The sequence below is a fragment of the Megascapheus bottae genome, chromosome 32 (assembly GCF_031878675.1).
Source record: "Megascapheus bottae isolate mThoBot1 chromosome 32, mThoBot2.hap1, whole genome shotgun sequence".
NCBI lineage: Eukaryota > Metazoa > Chordata > Mammalia > Rodentia > Geomyidae > Megascapheus > Megascapheus bottae.
In genome coordinates this window covers 4,766,079-4,782,446 of record NC_143540.1, presented here as the reverse complement: position 1 = coordinate 4,782,446, position 16,368 = coordinate 4,766,079, and the positions used below count along the sequence as shown (strand labels likewise).

At 51.2% G+C, this 16,368-nt stretch overlaps 1 protein-coding gene across 7 annotated transcripts in view; it reads left to right on the top strand.

Annotated features, from left to right (window-relative positions):
* Positions 1 to 16,368, top strand: part of Ephb1 (EPH receptor B1) — a 288,252-nt gene that overhangs the window by 122,133 nt on the left and 149,751 nt on the right. For all 7 annotated transcript variants that reach the window (XM_090323254.1, XM_090323253.1, XM_090323252.1 and 4 more), the window contains one exon: positions 6,813 to 7,494. In XM_090323254.1, coding sequence (XP_090179380.1) covers positions 6,813 to 7,494 — 682 coding nt within the window. The remainder of the gene's footprint in view (positions 1 to 6,812; positions 7,495 to 16,368) is intronic.

The following is a 16,368-nucleotide window of genomic DNA, read 5'->3' as shown; positions in this document are numbered from 1 at the left end:
GTGCTAATACTGGAGCTTAAGCTCAGAACTTGAATGCTGTCCTTAGCTTTTTCACTTAAAGCTGGTACTCTAACCACTGGAGCTATAGCTTGACTTCAGCTTTCCTCCCTCCCTCCCTCCCTCCCTCCCTCCCTTCCTTGCTGGTTATTGAAGATAAGGCTGTCATGGACTAGATTAGTTTTGAACCATCAGCCTCAGATCTCAGTTTCCTAAGTAGGTACAATTACATGCTCACACTGTCCGGTTCCTGGTTTGATGCTTACTTTAATTTTCCTGTCTCCTATTTATCCTGTTTCAGTCCCAGGAAAAAGTGGATAAAATGCTGTTTTGTAGCACCTGTGTTATGTAGCTAAATGCGTGGAATGATTTTGCTTACTGGAAAGAATTAATAAATTAGTCAAAACATAATTCCCTGTCCTCAAGGAGCTCACAGCCTCGTAGCAGAAACCAAAGTAACACACATACATGCAAGCAATTAAAGAGTGGTTCAAAGCAGTGTATGATCAAATGCTAAATTATGTGGAATAAATCCAATCATGCTGGAAGCATTCAGAAAAAAATAGTGGCTCCATCTAAGTTGGGGAAGCCATTGTGGGGAAATAAGGTCATAGTCTCGGGGAAGGAGGTAGCTGCAAAGGGAGCTCAGCCTGCTGGGGTGACCACAGAACTACTGTTGAAAGTCTCCGAGCCTCCCTGTGCCCATTAGTCAACTAGAGATCTTGGTTACTTCAAATGGGATTCACCCAATTTGTCTTGGAGGGCATGTGGGAGGAGAATAGGGCGGGAGAAGGGATGTATGACCAGAATTTAAGCCCACATGGCCAAGTGTGAGTGGACGTGGATCTGACAACTTCAACAACCTCCTCCTCCTCCTCCTCCTCCTCCTCCTCCTCCTCCTCCTCCTCCTCCTCCTCTTCTTCCTCCTCTTCCTCCTCTTCCTCTTCTTCCTCTTCCTCCTCTTCCTCTTCCTTCTCCTCCTCTTCCTCCTCCTTCTCCCCTTCCTTTTCCCTCTCCTTCTCCTCTTCTTCCTCCTCCTCCTTCTCTTCTTTCTCCTCTTCCTCCTCCTCCACTTCCTCCTCCCCCTTCCTCTTTTCCTCCTTTTCCTCCTTTTCCTCCTCCTCCTCCTCCTCCTCCTCCTCCTCCTCCTCCTCCTCCTCCTCCTCCTCCTCCTCCTCCCCCCTCTCCCTCTCCCTCTCCCTCTCCCTCTCCCTCTTCTTCTTGTACTTGGATTTGAATTCAGGGCTTTTTCTGGGCAAGCCCTCCATTGCTTGATCCATATCTTTGGTCTCCTGGGGGGAAGGAGGGGGGAGTGTGCCTTGGAATGGCCATGATCCTTCTCTGTATGCCTCCATGAACTTAGATTATAGGCACATGATACTGTGCCTGGCATGTTGTTTATGACAGGACTCACCCTTTCCCCTGAGCTAATTGTGGGTGGACCGAGTCCTCCCATTTCCTACCCCCTGAGTAGCTAGGATGTCAGGCACATGCCGCTGCGATACCTGGCCACTGCTTTCTGTCTGAAGGCGTTAGTGAGGCCTGAGGTTATGTCCGCTTGGCCTTGGGAGTTCAAGAGGGAGGCCAGATAGGAGGAACATTGTCCAGGAAGCCGTGGCGAGGATTTGCATGTGTGCGATATGGATGACACTGTTGGCGCATGATGGCCAGGTTGGAAAAAAAATACCCAATCTTAGGATGGAGTGCTGGGCCCAAGACTCAGATCTTGCATTTGTATCACCTCCCTGCCATTCCCCAGGCCCAGTCTCAGTGACAGGGACACTTCCTCAGACATCTGTCCCCTCCCTAGAGGCCATCCACAAATGAACCTGATTGAATGCATGCTTGGTCCGTCGTTTAGGCCGGAGCACAGTGGCCGGAGCCCGGAAGAGTCCCGTTTTTATACTGAGGTCTCCTTTACATGCCCTAAACGTACTCATTTTAAGTGTAGAATTCAATTTATTCTAGTAAACCTTGCGAAGTTCGTAATCATCATTACAATTCTATTTTAAAACACTTCTATCAGCCCAGGGAAAAAGACTTCTCATTTGCAGTCGTTCCTCATCCCAGGCCCAGGCCCAGGCAAACAGTCGCAATGCCTTTCTGAATGTAGATTTCATTCTTCTCAACCACTTGCACGCATATGGAATCAGACCACTCGGTCTGCGGCAACAGCCAGCTTTCCTTCTCTACCAGTTCGTGTCTGCCCACTTGTAGACGTGAACAAAAGTCTCCATTCCCCTTTGAGAGAGTCTGGCTACGTAGTGGCTCATTATGACTGCCATTCTAGCTATATAGAAGGCTGAGATTGGGAGGGTCATGGCTGGAGGTTACCTGGCAGATAGCCCAGCACAAGACTCCATGTCAAGGGATGAGGTTAGAATGGGAACAAGGTGAGTCCCTCTCTGGGACATAAAACAAATTTCTTGTAGCAATGGTTGACATTTACCATGTTCCCATATGTTGAAGAGAAATTTCTACATTAAGGAAATAGACATTTTATCTTTGATGTCATACAAGTTTCGCCCCCCCATAATTGTTATTGTTGTTGTTGTTCTTCTTCTTTTTTTTTTTTTTAAAAAAATCTTTCTGTCCTTGTTTGGAGTTGTTTCTGTCACATCCATTGAAAAAGTGGTAGAAAATCAGTACAGCTGAGTTTATTGATAGATGACTTTAGCATTTCCTAGCCCAATTAGTATATAGAAATGGTTCCCTCTGGTTCCTTCTGGTACTTTTTATGGTTTCATTTTTAATGTTAAAGTCTTTGATTCTCTGGGAATATATCCTGGAGTAAGGCATGAAAGTATAGGTGAGTTATGCCTTTTCCAGACGATTACCCAGTTGGCAACAATTTGAAAAAATGATTTACCTTTTTCCCCTACCTATCTGAGTTCAGAATATTTCCAGGGTTGAGAGGAGAAGTCAATGCCAGGGCTTGTAAGAGCTTTAAACCAGCTTGGGCACCCATCAGAAGGCTGGAGCAATAGTATGTTTTTTCCTGCTTTCTTACTGAGTGGTGGTTTGTATTTTTAGTTCTCTGGCCAATCTGATAAGTGCGCTATGGTGTTCAGCTGTTCCTTTAGTGGGGGGAGATAATTACAAGAAGGAACACAGGAGAGAATGCGTCAGATGTCTAGAAGTGGAGGCCACTGGTCCAACAGAGACCTTGCAGAAATCAGCTTTGGCAGGGAGGGTTACACTGAGAAGACATGGCAGGTTCAGGCTAAAGAGATTTGGCTCTGAATGGGATCATCTGCCACTGAGCATTTGATGGTGTGGATGTTGTGATGCTTGACTGGAAGGAGAGTGGGAGAGGGGTTGGCGTGCCCATCCTTAGGAGTCTGAGAAGCTCAAAGCCTGGGAAGGGTGGAGGGTTTGGCATGTAGAGGGATTTCAGGGGGGATATGGATGGGCCTTTGGGTCTGGTCTGTGCCCTCCTAAATTAGGCCCAATGATTCTCCTCCGAAATATCTCTGATCTTGAGCCACCTTCCAACCTTATATGATGGTGATTGAGGCGCCTTCCCAAAACAGAGCCCTGTAGTCTTGCACCCACGGCTTATGCCTGTCTGTTATCCCAGCTACTCAGGCGGCTGAGACCCGAGGATCAAGGTTCCAAGCCAGCCCAAATAAAAAAGTCCGTGAGACTCTTATCTCCAATGTGCCACCAAAAAATTGGAAGTGTCACGGCAGCGTAAAATGGTAGAGCATAAGCCTTGAGCAAAAGAGCTCAGGGACAGAGTCTTGGCCTTGAGTTCAAACCCCATGACTGACAAACAAAAACAAAAACCACACACATAACTCAGCTCTGATCACCTGTGTTTTCCTTCCCTAGAGCTCAGTAACAACTTGATGATAAAAACCCCTAGTCTGAAGCACTTTCTCCTTGAGGTCCTAGTCCTCTCACCTCCAGTTTGATTACCCTCCTCCATCACTCTGGATTCAATGGCGTCAGGTTGCTTTGGTCCCACCCTAGGGCCTTTGCACCTGCATGTTTCCAGGACACACACACTTGTCCAGGCTAACTTCTTTCCACTCATCTATCTCATTTTCCCCGACCCTTTCCCTCCATATCCTTTCCTGGCACGCTTTAATTCTCCCTCACAGCAGGTACCCACAACGGTAGCTATTTAGTTATTTCAATGCTTATTTTCTAATTTCTCTCCTTTCTCAAGATTACAAACTTCATGTATTCGTATCCCAGGAGGCTGTGGAATTCTTGGTATAAAGCTGGCGTTCAGTAAATTCTTGTACTCGCTCACTCTGTCTTTCCATTGATAAATGGTGGGGGGTGGGCCTGATTCCAGTATCATGCACAATGTGTGTCCCTCCCTGCAGGGAGGGCCACATCCTACTCTTGTCTCCATTAACCCAAATCTTCTCTTTTCTTTGAAGCCTCCCATCCTAATTACTGCTTCCCTCTGGAAAGCGTGTCTCCCTGGTCTAACCCACTCCTCCGATCACTTTCACTTCTCTCTCCAACCCTCGGCAGCCCCCCGCTGACAGGAGAAGAATGGGAGAGGGGGAGAATCCGGTGTGAGGCTCCATTATGGCTTTCCTTGAACAACAGGGGACTCTTTTCCTTTCTCCCGGAGTTCTTTCTACTCCCTCTACTCCCTCCCTTTGAATATACAGCGACGTAGCCCCTCCCCCTTTCTTAATTTATTATATTTTTTTGCTTTGATTGCTCCCTTAGGAGCTGTCAGAGAATCAATTAGATCCGTAGAATTTTACAACTTGGGGGTCACCCGATGGGGCTCCTGCATTTTACAGATGAGAAAACTGAGGCCCAGAAAGGTTAATGCCGGAAACAGTTACCTCTGCGGGGTCTTCTAAACACTAATCAGTGTCACTTTTTCAAGATGAATGTGTTCAATATCCAGGTTGCGTGGCTGGCAAAAGAAAGCCACCTCATGCTTACCTAGATGTAGCTTGCTGCATGCAGCCGTCGTGGTGCTAAGCTAAGCCTGGCAGTGATGCTTCCTGCCCGGCTGTCCAGCTCTGCTCACCACCAGTCCACCCCCACCGTGTAAATGGAGCTGCATTCACCTGTACGCTGACATTTGTGCTGAGACCAGCTGGAACAACGGGTAGGGGGGGTAGGCTTGAAAACTCGACTTGAAACACTATCCTCCTCCTCCTCCCCCTCCCTCCTCCTCCTCCCCCCTCCCTCCTCCTCCCTCTCCCTCCTCCTCCCCCTCCCTCTCCCTCCTCCTCCTCCTCCCTCTCCCTCCTCCTCCTCCTCCCCCTCCCCCTCCGCCGCCGCCTCCTCCTCCTCCTCCTCCTCCTCCAATTGCTTTCTGGTTCCAACACAACTAGGCAAGCAGAAAACGACTTTAGCAAACATGTTTAAATAAGACATAGCACCGTGTTCAAGAAGGGAGGCAAAAGAAATAGTTCCTCTATGCCTATAAAGAATCGTGAGGAAGGTGAGCTCTGATGGTGTGCATTTCTGCACCATGTGAGCCACAGTGTCTCTCTCTTTCTCACATATGCTTTCTGTCTTCCTCTGTTTCTCTCTGTGTTGACAGACTTGTTGCATGGCCCAGGGCAGGCGCGCGCGCGCGCGCATGTGTGTGTATGTATGTCTACACAACACTCTACACCCAGACACTATACCTGGATGCTGTGGTCCTCCAGGCACCCCACCCCTGAAGGAGACACACCTCACTGTGGCGCTCAGGTTTTACTCACGACTTGGCATAGGTCACCAGTCAAGACGGGATTTCAGGTTGAATCTAGGGAGTGGGAGCTGGTCACCACCCTGGGGGAAAGGACAGAGAGGCGCCCTAGGAACAAGGCATGGCATGAAGACAGCCTTGGAAACAGCTGTGGGTTTGGGGAAAATGTAAGAGCAGAAGAGGCGGCGGGGCCCCCGTGGCAGTTGGGAGTCAACTAACACATAAGGTGCTGGGTGTGTCATGAAGGAAGCCAAGAGACTTCACCTGGGGCAGCAAACCAAGGTGGCCCTGTGTCCCCACTGGGAGACCCTGGCAGGATTTGGGGCTGGAGAAGAAAGTGGGACTCTGGAAAAGAGGGCTGGTGGCCATCGAGGACCTTGCTGGACGGAACCTGGCAGCTCGGGGCGCTCAGGGTGGCTATGCGTGAGGGCAGTTGTTCACGTGCCCCCTTTTAACTCCTTCATACCGTGCCCAGGTTTTCTAAATCCCTGGCAAGATGCAATGGCAGTGTATTCTGCTGGTAGATACATGTGACTTTATCTCCGTGAATGAAGAATTCTAATGCATGTACTTAAATTCCACTACATACAAAAACAATGGATCACCATTCTTCCCATCTGAATGCAGAAGTGCTCTGCAGTGGGACCTCTGATTCACAGAGAAAGCAGTTGGAGCAGTCAGTATCTGCCGTTGCTCTGGGCCATGAGCCACTCCACAGATGTAAGAAACCATAGTCCCAGCGTGCACGTTGTGATCTAGGTGGGGGACGGCCTCCTAGAATAAAGCCTGTTACGTTTGTAGAGCATCCTGATGTCTTTAAAATAAAGGTGTGGCCTGGAAAGGAAGCAAGATCCCCTATCCTGGAAATAAGCAGTGAAACTCAGGGCTGGAAGTGTGGCTGGGTAGTAGAGCGGCTGCCGGGAAGTGTGAGGACCTGATGGATGCCAGACCCCCAGGCCCATCCAAATAAGAGGGTTAAAAAAAAGGCGGGGGGAGGTTCGCCACTTCTCGAGTCAGTGGGTGAGCTCTCGGGCCCTTCCCGCCCCAGGCTCTGCTCCGTGCCGCCTCCTTCCATCTTCTCACTCTCTGTTTTTCTCTTGTCGCACGCGCGTGTGCACTCCACACCTGGGCGCAGTGGGAAGAAGTGAGCGGCTATGATGAAAACCTAAACACCATCCGCACCTACCAGGTGTGCAACGTCTTCGAGCCCAACCAGAACAACTGGCTGCTGACCACGTTCATCGACCGGCGGGGAGCCCACCGCATCTACGCCGAGATGCGCTTCACCGTGCGGGACTGCAGCAGCCTCCCCAACGTCCCCGGCTCCTGCAAGGAGACCTTCAACCTGTACTACTACGAGACCGACTCCGTCATCGCCACCAAGAAGTCCGCCTTCTGGTCCGAAGCCCCCTACCTCAAAGTCGACACCATCGCCGCAGACGAGAGCTTCTCCCAGGTGGACTTCGGGGGAAGGCTGATGAAGGTCAACACGGAGGTCAGGAGCTTCGGGCCCCTCACGCGGAATGGCTTTTACCTCGCTTTCCAGGATTACGGAGCCTGTATGTCCCTCCTCTCTGTCCGCGTCTTCTTCAAAAAGTGTCCCAGCATCGTGCAGAACTTTGCGGTGTTCCCAGAAACCATGACGGGATCAGAGAGCACGTCCCTCGTGATCGCGCCCGGCACCTGCATCCCCAACGCCGAGGAGGCGGACTTCCCCATCAAACTCTACTGCAACGGGGACGGGGAGTGGATGGTGCCCATCGGACGCTGCACCTGCAAGCCTGGCTACCAGCCCGAGAACAGCGTGGCCTGCAAAGGTAAGCCATGGCGCGCTGAAGAGCCCTCCACCCCCTTCCTTCCTTTTTACCGACCTGGGGACTTTCCCCGTTTCTTGCTCTGGGTCATTCAGGAATAGAACACAAAGTATGTGAGGGTTTATTACAGAGCCCTGGAGAAATCCTAGCCGCACTGCTAGACCTCATGAGTTTCCAATTGTGTCCAGCCAGCTCTTCAGTATTCATGCTGGGAGGTGGAGATTAGGGAGAATTCTGAGCAGTTGGAAAATCATGTAGTAAATGATTGCTGTTTTAATTTGGGAACACACACACACACACACACACACACACACGCATGCACGCACGCACACACACACACACACACACACACACACACACACACACTTTTGTGTCCTGTATCAATCTCAAGCTCTAGGGAGAATGGAATATTTGGAATTGCTGAAGACAGTTCACTCAAAGGTAATTGAGAAGTGACTAAACTTGGAAAATATTTTAGTTCATTTCAATCCGGCCCCCACAGCAGTGAACTTGGTATTGAACCCATGTAGCTCATTAACGCAAAGTCCTCTGGCTTGGCTGTCTTTGCCTGGGGCGGAATGCCAGGCCTTGGAAGGAGATGAAGCCACTGGCCTGGGAGGGGGAGAGAAGTGTGATTTGAAAGACACAGAGTGATGTATCTGGAGGTGTGCAGGCATTGTGTGCTTTTGTCGACTCTGCTCAGCTCAACATACAAACATGGAGCCAGGTCAGGGCTTGCTGCGTTTAGGGAGTGAATGGAAGAGTCTGGAAGCCTCACAACTCCTGCCTCGCTTAAATTATGGACTCTGGGCCCAGGGTAACCCAGGATTGGTAAAGAGAAACCTAGTCTGCATCCTTACGTTTTTCCCAGTGACCTTCAGAGGTTCTGATTCTTTTAGGAAGAGAAATTTCTTCCGTGGGACTCCTGAGGAGGATCTTGACCACAGTGTATTCCAGCCTTTTGGAGTTCTCACCATCACGAACCCTTGTGGTTACCCCCCGCTGGGCCTGAGCATTAGACCAGCTCATGCCGCTCATCCCCCTCCTTTTGCCTTGATCCCCCAAATGCTGGCCAGTGAAGTGCTTGGCACAGGATTGCTAATGACCACAGGCTCTGCAGTCCCATGGACTGAGCTAATTGCCAGGACTGGGTTCCTCACACAGAATTGCAGAGGCCTGCTGGGAGCCCTGAGCTGTGCCTTTGTATGTTTATTGGATTTCTTGGTTCTGGTACCCGTGATGGATGGTGTGGAAACAGGGAGGAGGAGAGATGGCCAGAACCAGGGATGAATCAACAGAGACAGTTTACAAACCAGCCCTGCCCAGTCCCTTGGTTGGTTGGTGCTACTTTGTATCTCATGGGTTGGTGGGGGGGGGTCAAAGTGTTGGAGAATGGGGGGAGGCTGCCTTCATTAGCATTCTCGGGGGGGGGGGGTCTGAGTGGAGGCCAGGATGCCAGGCTGAGTTCTTGAAGCCAGAGGTGCAGCAGCTTTCCAAGCACAGTTGTAACCGTGCACGGGTGATTTCAAAGGACTGCCACACTGTACTTGCTGGCTGAGATCTTCTCAATTTTCTCTTTATTTTCCATGCCAAAAAAAAAAAAACAAAAAAAACTCAAGAAACGAAAACAAAGCATGGCAAGAGCCGGAAGAAACTTTGATTGGTTCTGATATAATTGGGGCTCTGGGAACAGGCTCTCATTTCTTTGAATTAATTGGAACTTTTCTGGTTTTGTTTTTTTTTGGGGGGGAGAGGGAGTTCCACGGTCAATGCTCTTTGTTAGTCACCCCCTCCTGTGGTTGTCCTAGGAGGGCTTATGGGGACAGAGTTTGTAAATACAAGTTGTTTCTTTCCATTTTTCTGTCCTGGGTTTCCTCAGCTCTGGAGGTGGTGAAACCTGAGGGGACCTTACACACCACGATTGCAGACTCACTGAAAGCTGGAGGTGGGGTGCAGGACACCCCACCCTGCCATTTGCAGGTGTCGCGTGAGCCGCCATGCGGGAGGCATCTCTGAGAGTTGAGGGAGGGCAAAACTTGTATTTTTTGGTCCCGCGGCTTAGCTGAGCTCAGAACCCTGGGAAGGTAGAGAAACTCCCTTTCGTCTGTCGTTAAGAACTTGACGCTGTGTCCCATGCATCCTTTGCTCTTGGTATTGTCGGCGTCTGGTCCCCTGTGGCTGATGTGAACCTCCCTGCCCAAAGACTCATAAAGGACTCCTCCGGATTCCACACCCTTTGGCGACAGTGGGGGTGGAGGGCTCTGCACACATTGGGGGACAGATGGCTGACCCTCAAGAAGGTTCTTGCAGGGTACTGGTGGCTCACACCTGTCATCCTAGCTACTCAGGAGGCTGAGAGCTGAAGATTGTGGGCAGGAAAGTCTATGAGACTCTTTATCTCCAATTAAACACCAGAAAACCAGAAGTAGAGCTGTGGCCCAAAGTGGTAAAGCAGTAGCCTTGAGAAAAAAATGCTCAGAGATAGTGCCCAGGCCCTAAGTTCAAGCTCCATGACCAGCAAAAAAAGAAAAAAGGTTCTCGACCCATTTTGTAGGCTGCACTGTGGATTTTCATAGTAGTTCTGGGGATGGTTCCCTAAAAGGATTCCATCACCATGCGGCCAAGACCGGGGAGGAAAATGGTGGATAGCAGAAACTTGGCTGGTGAAACACAGTAGGCTTCTTTAACAAGCCTCTCCCTGCCTCTTTCTTCCTCTCTCCCCTCTCCCACTTCTCTCCCTCATCTCTCTCCCCCATCTCTCTCCCCCATAGCCTGAAAATTGATGTTCTTGGAGGTTGGCTAGGTAAAGCCTGGACAGTTCTGTACTTCGGTCCGATGAATTTTCTTTTCTGGGTATTTGCATCTGGGACTTTGAATGTGTTGAATCTTGTAAGAATGGCAAGGGAAAAAAATGTCCTTTCTGTTTCCAGTTACACATAAATTTTTTTTCTCTAGAAGGATTGACTATGGTCCCGGGCAAGGAACCATAGTATGGTATACCTCCACTTTCCATCTGCTTAAGCCACGAATCCGGTAGATGCATGACAACCGGTGATGGGGCTGGACAGAGGTACTTGGAGACCAATTAGTCACCTGGGTCAACAGGAAGAACAGTCCTGGCCTGGAGCACTTCCTGCAGTGGGGAGGGAGGCTGTGAGTACAGAGGGCCGGCAGGATGAGCAGATCCTGCTCAGGAGCCTGCAGGAGAGCGTGGCCATTAGCGTGGGGTTCTGTGACCAGAGGCCTGGGCCTGGCTCATCCTTTGTGGGTACACACAGGCCTGGACCCGTCAGCATCCTGTCAACCCCTCCAGTGACTCTCACCCTTATCCTGTGTGCAACTCCATGGAATTATTACTAGGGAGATGGCTCCTCTTTCATGTGTGTGTATGTGTGTATATACACATGCGTATGTGTAGATGTATATGTATGCTGGTACTAAGGCCTGAACTCAGGCTTGGGCATTGTTATTGAGGTGGTTTTGTTTTGTTTTTCAAATCAAGACTGGTACTTTGCCACTTGAACCACTCTTCTATTTCTGGCATTTTGCTGGGTAATGGGAGATATCAGTCTCATGGTGTTGATTGTTCAGGCTGGCTTTGATTTGGCATCCTCAGGTCTCAGCCTCCTGAGTAGCTAAGATTACAGGCATGAGGCACTGGTGCCTAGATGGCTTATCTGTCCCATAGCGTAGAGCATTCATAAGGAGGTACCACCCTCCTCACACCTCATGCCTCCCTGCTATGCCCAGGTGTTGATTCTCTCTGCATGGTCCCACACAGCCTATGGCCTCTTCCCCTGTGCCAGGCGAGCCAAGCGCTGGCGTTTCACAATCCCTCTTTGTGCCGAAGAGCTGTTGATACCACCTTCTTGGAGGCGGGGCCGGGGTAGATTCTGGGAACCACAGCTTCTCTTACAGGTGTTGATGGATGCTGTGGGTCCCAGGTCCAAGCAGGGGAAGCAGAGCCGTAGGGAGAGATATCTCCGACTGACTTCCCCTTCCCAGGTGAAGGCCTCATTAGCTGCCCCCCTCAGCCATGGAGAGGACTCCAGAAACGGCCACCACCCTTCCCTGCTTCCTTGTCTTATCCCTCTATCACCCAAGGTTGCCTGCCTTTGACTTAACTGCAGAGGGGGCACAGTGACTTGATAGTGCCCAGAGAGAAGTGGTGACCTGAGCAGAGCCTAGAGAAGGCCACACAGGACGTCCTGAGAGACCTCACGTAGAACCAGTCCCCCACAGCAGAGTGGACGGACTGGTCTACGAAGGCTAGAGAAGCAGCTGTCCACCCCAGCCAGGTCTAGTTCCTCTACTGCTCGGACGTGCCAATCTGAGTTTGTGCATCCATGGCCGACACTTGGGAATCCATGGGGCTTTTTCAGGGGAGTCTCAGGCCAGCCGCGATCGTTTCAGCTCTGGACTCACAGCAGGGCCCTCACAACCCCTGCAGAGCAGCGCAGCCTGGCTGCAAGGCTTGCTCTCTCTGGGGGTGTTGAGGCTGTGAGTTAGGCCTCTGTGGGTGGGACCTGAGGAAGCATCTCTCCCCACCCCAGAAGCTTCCCTGCCACCTCCCGAGGGGACTTCTTTCCCCATGTGTTTGCTTTCTCTCCCCAGGATACTTCTTTTTCCCTCCTTAGTTTTTCTGACCCACATGTAAATTCCTTCATGCCCGGGAGACCCCAGGGACATTTTGAACCTTTCAACGGTTTTCTGCGCCTCTGTCAACTTGAGCCTGGGGGAGTCGAGATGCAAAATCTGCAGGATTCAAAGATGGAAGCGGGGGGAAGGGGGAATGTGTCTGATTTAGCTCCTTTTGGAAAAGCAAAAAGAGGCTTGCAGGGCTTATCTTCATGTCCCAGCTCTGGGACACCCTGTCCTTTCCTTGTCCTGAGGTGTTGAAAGGGGGGGATGTGAATGAGGGAACATGCACATGTGTGCCTGCAGGCATGCGTGCACGTGTGCCACTGTGACGGCAGCCACACTCAAGGCACAGGGCATCAGGCACTGATGAACGAGAGGTGGTCCATAGCCAAGATGGCCCCGGGGGAAACCTGCTTTGCTGGGGGGGGACAGGAATGACCAAGGCCATTAACACCAGTGGCCATGTCAGATGAGCTTCCTAATAGGATTTCCCAATGGGGCGACTTCATTTAGAAACCTCTCAGGCCTCCTCTGCTCCCCATGGCGGCCCAGCCCAGCTCCCTCCAGAGGGGAATCAGATGTAATTGGCTGGATGTAATGGGCCATGACACTGTGGCCTGAACAACAGCAAGCAGCTGCTGGAAGGATGCTCCTTCTGCAGCGAGGTGGGACGGAGGGGGGACAGCGGGCTGGCTGCTGGAGGTGACAGTGGAGGCTGGTGGAGGCTGGGAGGAGGGGCGTCTCTGGTGTCTGAAGCATTCTGTTCTCCTGCCTGTGAATGATGCATAGCATTCTGGTGCTGACCTGGTCAAGGGGTGGGCGGGGGCAGGGGCGGGGTGGCCTCTGAGAATGATGTAGCAGTACCCTGTGCCATGCTCCACATTTTGTCTGGAGCTTGGTCATCCATGACCTAATAAATACGCATTATGGGGTGTGGGGGGCTGGGAGAGGAAACCTTACTGAGTTGATTCTTCTGGGGCCTTCCATGCTGTCAGCCAACCTCCATATCAGCTGACCTCACTGCCCTATGCCCATGGGTGTGTGTGGGGAAATACCTGTGAACTGGTCCAGGGAGTGGTGTAGAGACCTCTTCTGATCACCTCATTGGTGCCAAGGGGGTGGGGGAGGCTCCCGGAAGCCTTCCTGTACAGGGTGGAAATCCACAGCTGGTTGGTCTCGAACCCGGGATTAGATAGCTCAGAGGCTGCTTCTGGATGCCCTTAACCATCCCCAGAAGTGCAGTGTGGGTTTTTCAGGACAATCACACGTTTCCACTGTCCTCTCCCAAATGCTTCTCTTATGTCTGTGTCACCCCTCGTTTTCCTTGGGGTCCCTGAGCCCCTCCTCCCACCCGAGGAGCCACGCTCTCTGCTTACGTATTTCTTGAGTGGGTCTCTGAGAGGGGGCCGCCATCTTCTCTCTGGGACAGCACCTGCTTTTCCGGATTGTTCTATAGGAGAGCTGGTTGCCCTCCGTGCTGGCTGTGTTTGAATTGTGACCATGAGCTCCCTGGTGAGGGATGGGTCTGAGGACCTCTGTTACAGGTTTGAAGTATTGAGATGAAAAAGAAACAAGGAAAATCTAAGTTTGCTTATGGTAAGAGGAGACTCTCCAGGCTGGGCCCTGGGTTGGCGCTGGTAGTCGGGTTTCGTTTTTTTTTTTTTTTTCCCCTGCTCTTGGCCACTGTCTGTAGAGCCCTGGTGCTCCTGGCTAATGATTGGCATTTCCTCAGTGGGGTTCGGGGGTGGGAGGGTGGAGACAGCTGAGAAAAGTCATTCCAGGAAAAGGAGCATGTCTCAAACATTGGCAAACCACCAGCAGCGAGTCTTACTCCGCTCTTATACCGCTTTTATACCGGGGACATTGAGAGGGAGCAAGCTTGGTCTTTGCTGAGAATCCGCCCTCTGCTTTGGGGTGTCCTGTACGCACTCCTGCTGGCTGAGCTAATAAGCTACCCAGTGAGGAAGAGCAACCAGAGCTTCCTTTCAAGGGCCGAACTGACAGTGCAGGGGACATATCTCCTCAGGAGAGCTGTGCCAGGGTCCACATTAGGTTCTGAGAGACAGCTGGATGGCAGAGAATCTCCCCTGGACGCCCCCAGTGTGCCGCAGGACAGCTCTGTGTGGCACCAGGTGTATTGCCCCGTGGGAGGAAATTAGTTCAGGGGTAGCAGGCCCTGGAGAGGCTGGCAAGGCGGAGGCACTGCAGACAGCCCAGAGAAACCCCACTGAGGCTAGACTGGGAAACAGACCATTCAGATTCTGCCTTACGCCCCGCCTCTGTCTTGAGTAGCCCACAAACCCCTGGGCTTTGGGGAGCAGTGTACCTTTCCAGCCATGGCTAAGTCATGTAGGTCTTAGGGAATACCTACATCCCCCCCCCCCCCTCTCTCTCTCTCTCTCTCTCCCTCCCTCCCTCCCTCCCTCCCTCCCTCCCTCCCCCCCCCCTCTCTCTCTCTCTCTCTCTCTCTCTTTCTTTTTGGCAAGCCTCCGAGGTTGGACCTTCTCTTTCCTCATTTCTCATTTATTCGTGAGGTCAAAGGAGATGGCTGTTCCCCCACATCGAACTTTCAGTGTTTACCGGGCACCTGTGGGAATGGGGTTGCGATGCTTCCGCTCTCAGATCCTTCACTTCTTCTGCCAAGAGTCCATTGCATTCCTGACTCTGAGCAAGTACTTCTAGTGTCTAAGAGGGTACCGAGGTCACGCAGGACCCTTGGTCTAGAGACCCGGGAAGAGTGCTGCTTCTAGCTGCACAAGGCCCGTCCTCGGGGCACCACTGTGGGTACCCCAGAGCATTTTCCTCTGCTTTCCCACCATGGACCACTCGTGGGAGAACACTCAAACCTCCAAAGCAACCCAGTTCATGTCTGAGCCTTTCCTCTTGGGCAGTAGAACTTTCCTGTCATTGTCTTCCTCTCCCTCTTCTTTTGGTGGCTCACAACATGCTAAACCTGTGATGTGCGCTGAGTAACTTTTCCTGAGTCTCAGCTGAGTCTGTCCACACACACCTTCAGGGAAGGGAGCCATTACATTTGTCCACTCAGAATGTAAACGGGAAGGTGTCACCCCAGAGAGTTTGGCCTTAGTTTTCTCCAGGTCCCCTTCCCACATGACCTGGAAAATTGTGTCCTTTGTAGCAACGTGCTGTTATTTCCTGTTGGAATTTCATCGCCTCCTGCTGCCTTAACTCACCCTTCATCTAGCTAGATTGCTTCCCACCTCTTGTTATTTCTGGGTGACATTCCACCACAGAACCTACATGTACCTTCCCTCAGGATTCTGTGGGAATGGATCTGCCACAGAGAGCCACTAACTCATCCGTCGAATATTTTCGAATTATGTGCTGCGCACCAGGCAGTTTCCTCCGCCCCAAGCGTGCGGCACCTTTCCTCAGCACAACTGCTGAATCGGAGGATATAACTTTTTAATTTTCATAGTCCCCAATTGTCTTCCCCAAGGAAAATAGTTTTCTACCCATTTGTTCCCTCACCGAGGCTGCCTGAGCTTCCTGTTTCCCAAGTCTCTGCCAAGAGGCTCAACTGTCCATCATTTTTATCTCTGAATAATCTGATAGGTGAAAGATGGCTCCCACTCTAGCATGGTGTAGCAGTTTCATCTCCTCTCTCTGCTCTCCCTGCCTGCCTGCTTTGTCTCACACCCTATGTGGGCTCTGTGCTCCGGCACCCTAAGGTTTTTGGGTGTTTTTGTTTTTCAGTCCCTGTAGCAGAATTTGAATCCAGGGTCTTGCATTTGCTAGGCTTGCTTAGCTGGCGTTCTACCACTTGAACCATGCCTGGCTTGGTTGGTTGGTTGACTATTTTGGAGGTAGACTCTGCTGGATCTCAGTCTCCTGAGTTGCTAGGGTTAGAGGCTTGCACCATGAACACCCAGCCTGGTATTTTGAGACTTGCCTTATACCTATTTTGATGTTGTCTTGACTGGGGGAAGTGAACTCCCTTCAGGTAGGCTGAGGCAAGGGAGCTGCCTCTCTCCTCATCCCTTTCCCCTTCCCTTTTTCCTTTCCCTCCCTTTCCCCTCACCCCCTTTCCCTTCCCTTCTCCTCCCTCTCTCCCTCCTCAGCAGTATGCTTTTTAAAGTGATCCTACTTAGAATAAACACGAGTCCCTTTAAAGGAAAATAATAAAATAATCAATTGTAAACCCAGCATAAATACATGGCAGCAAAAAGCAAGGAAGGTCGCATGCCCACGCGCCGTGCCGGCGTGCCTCATTTC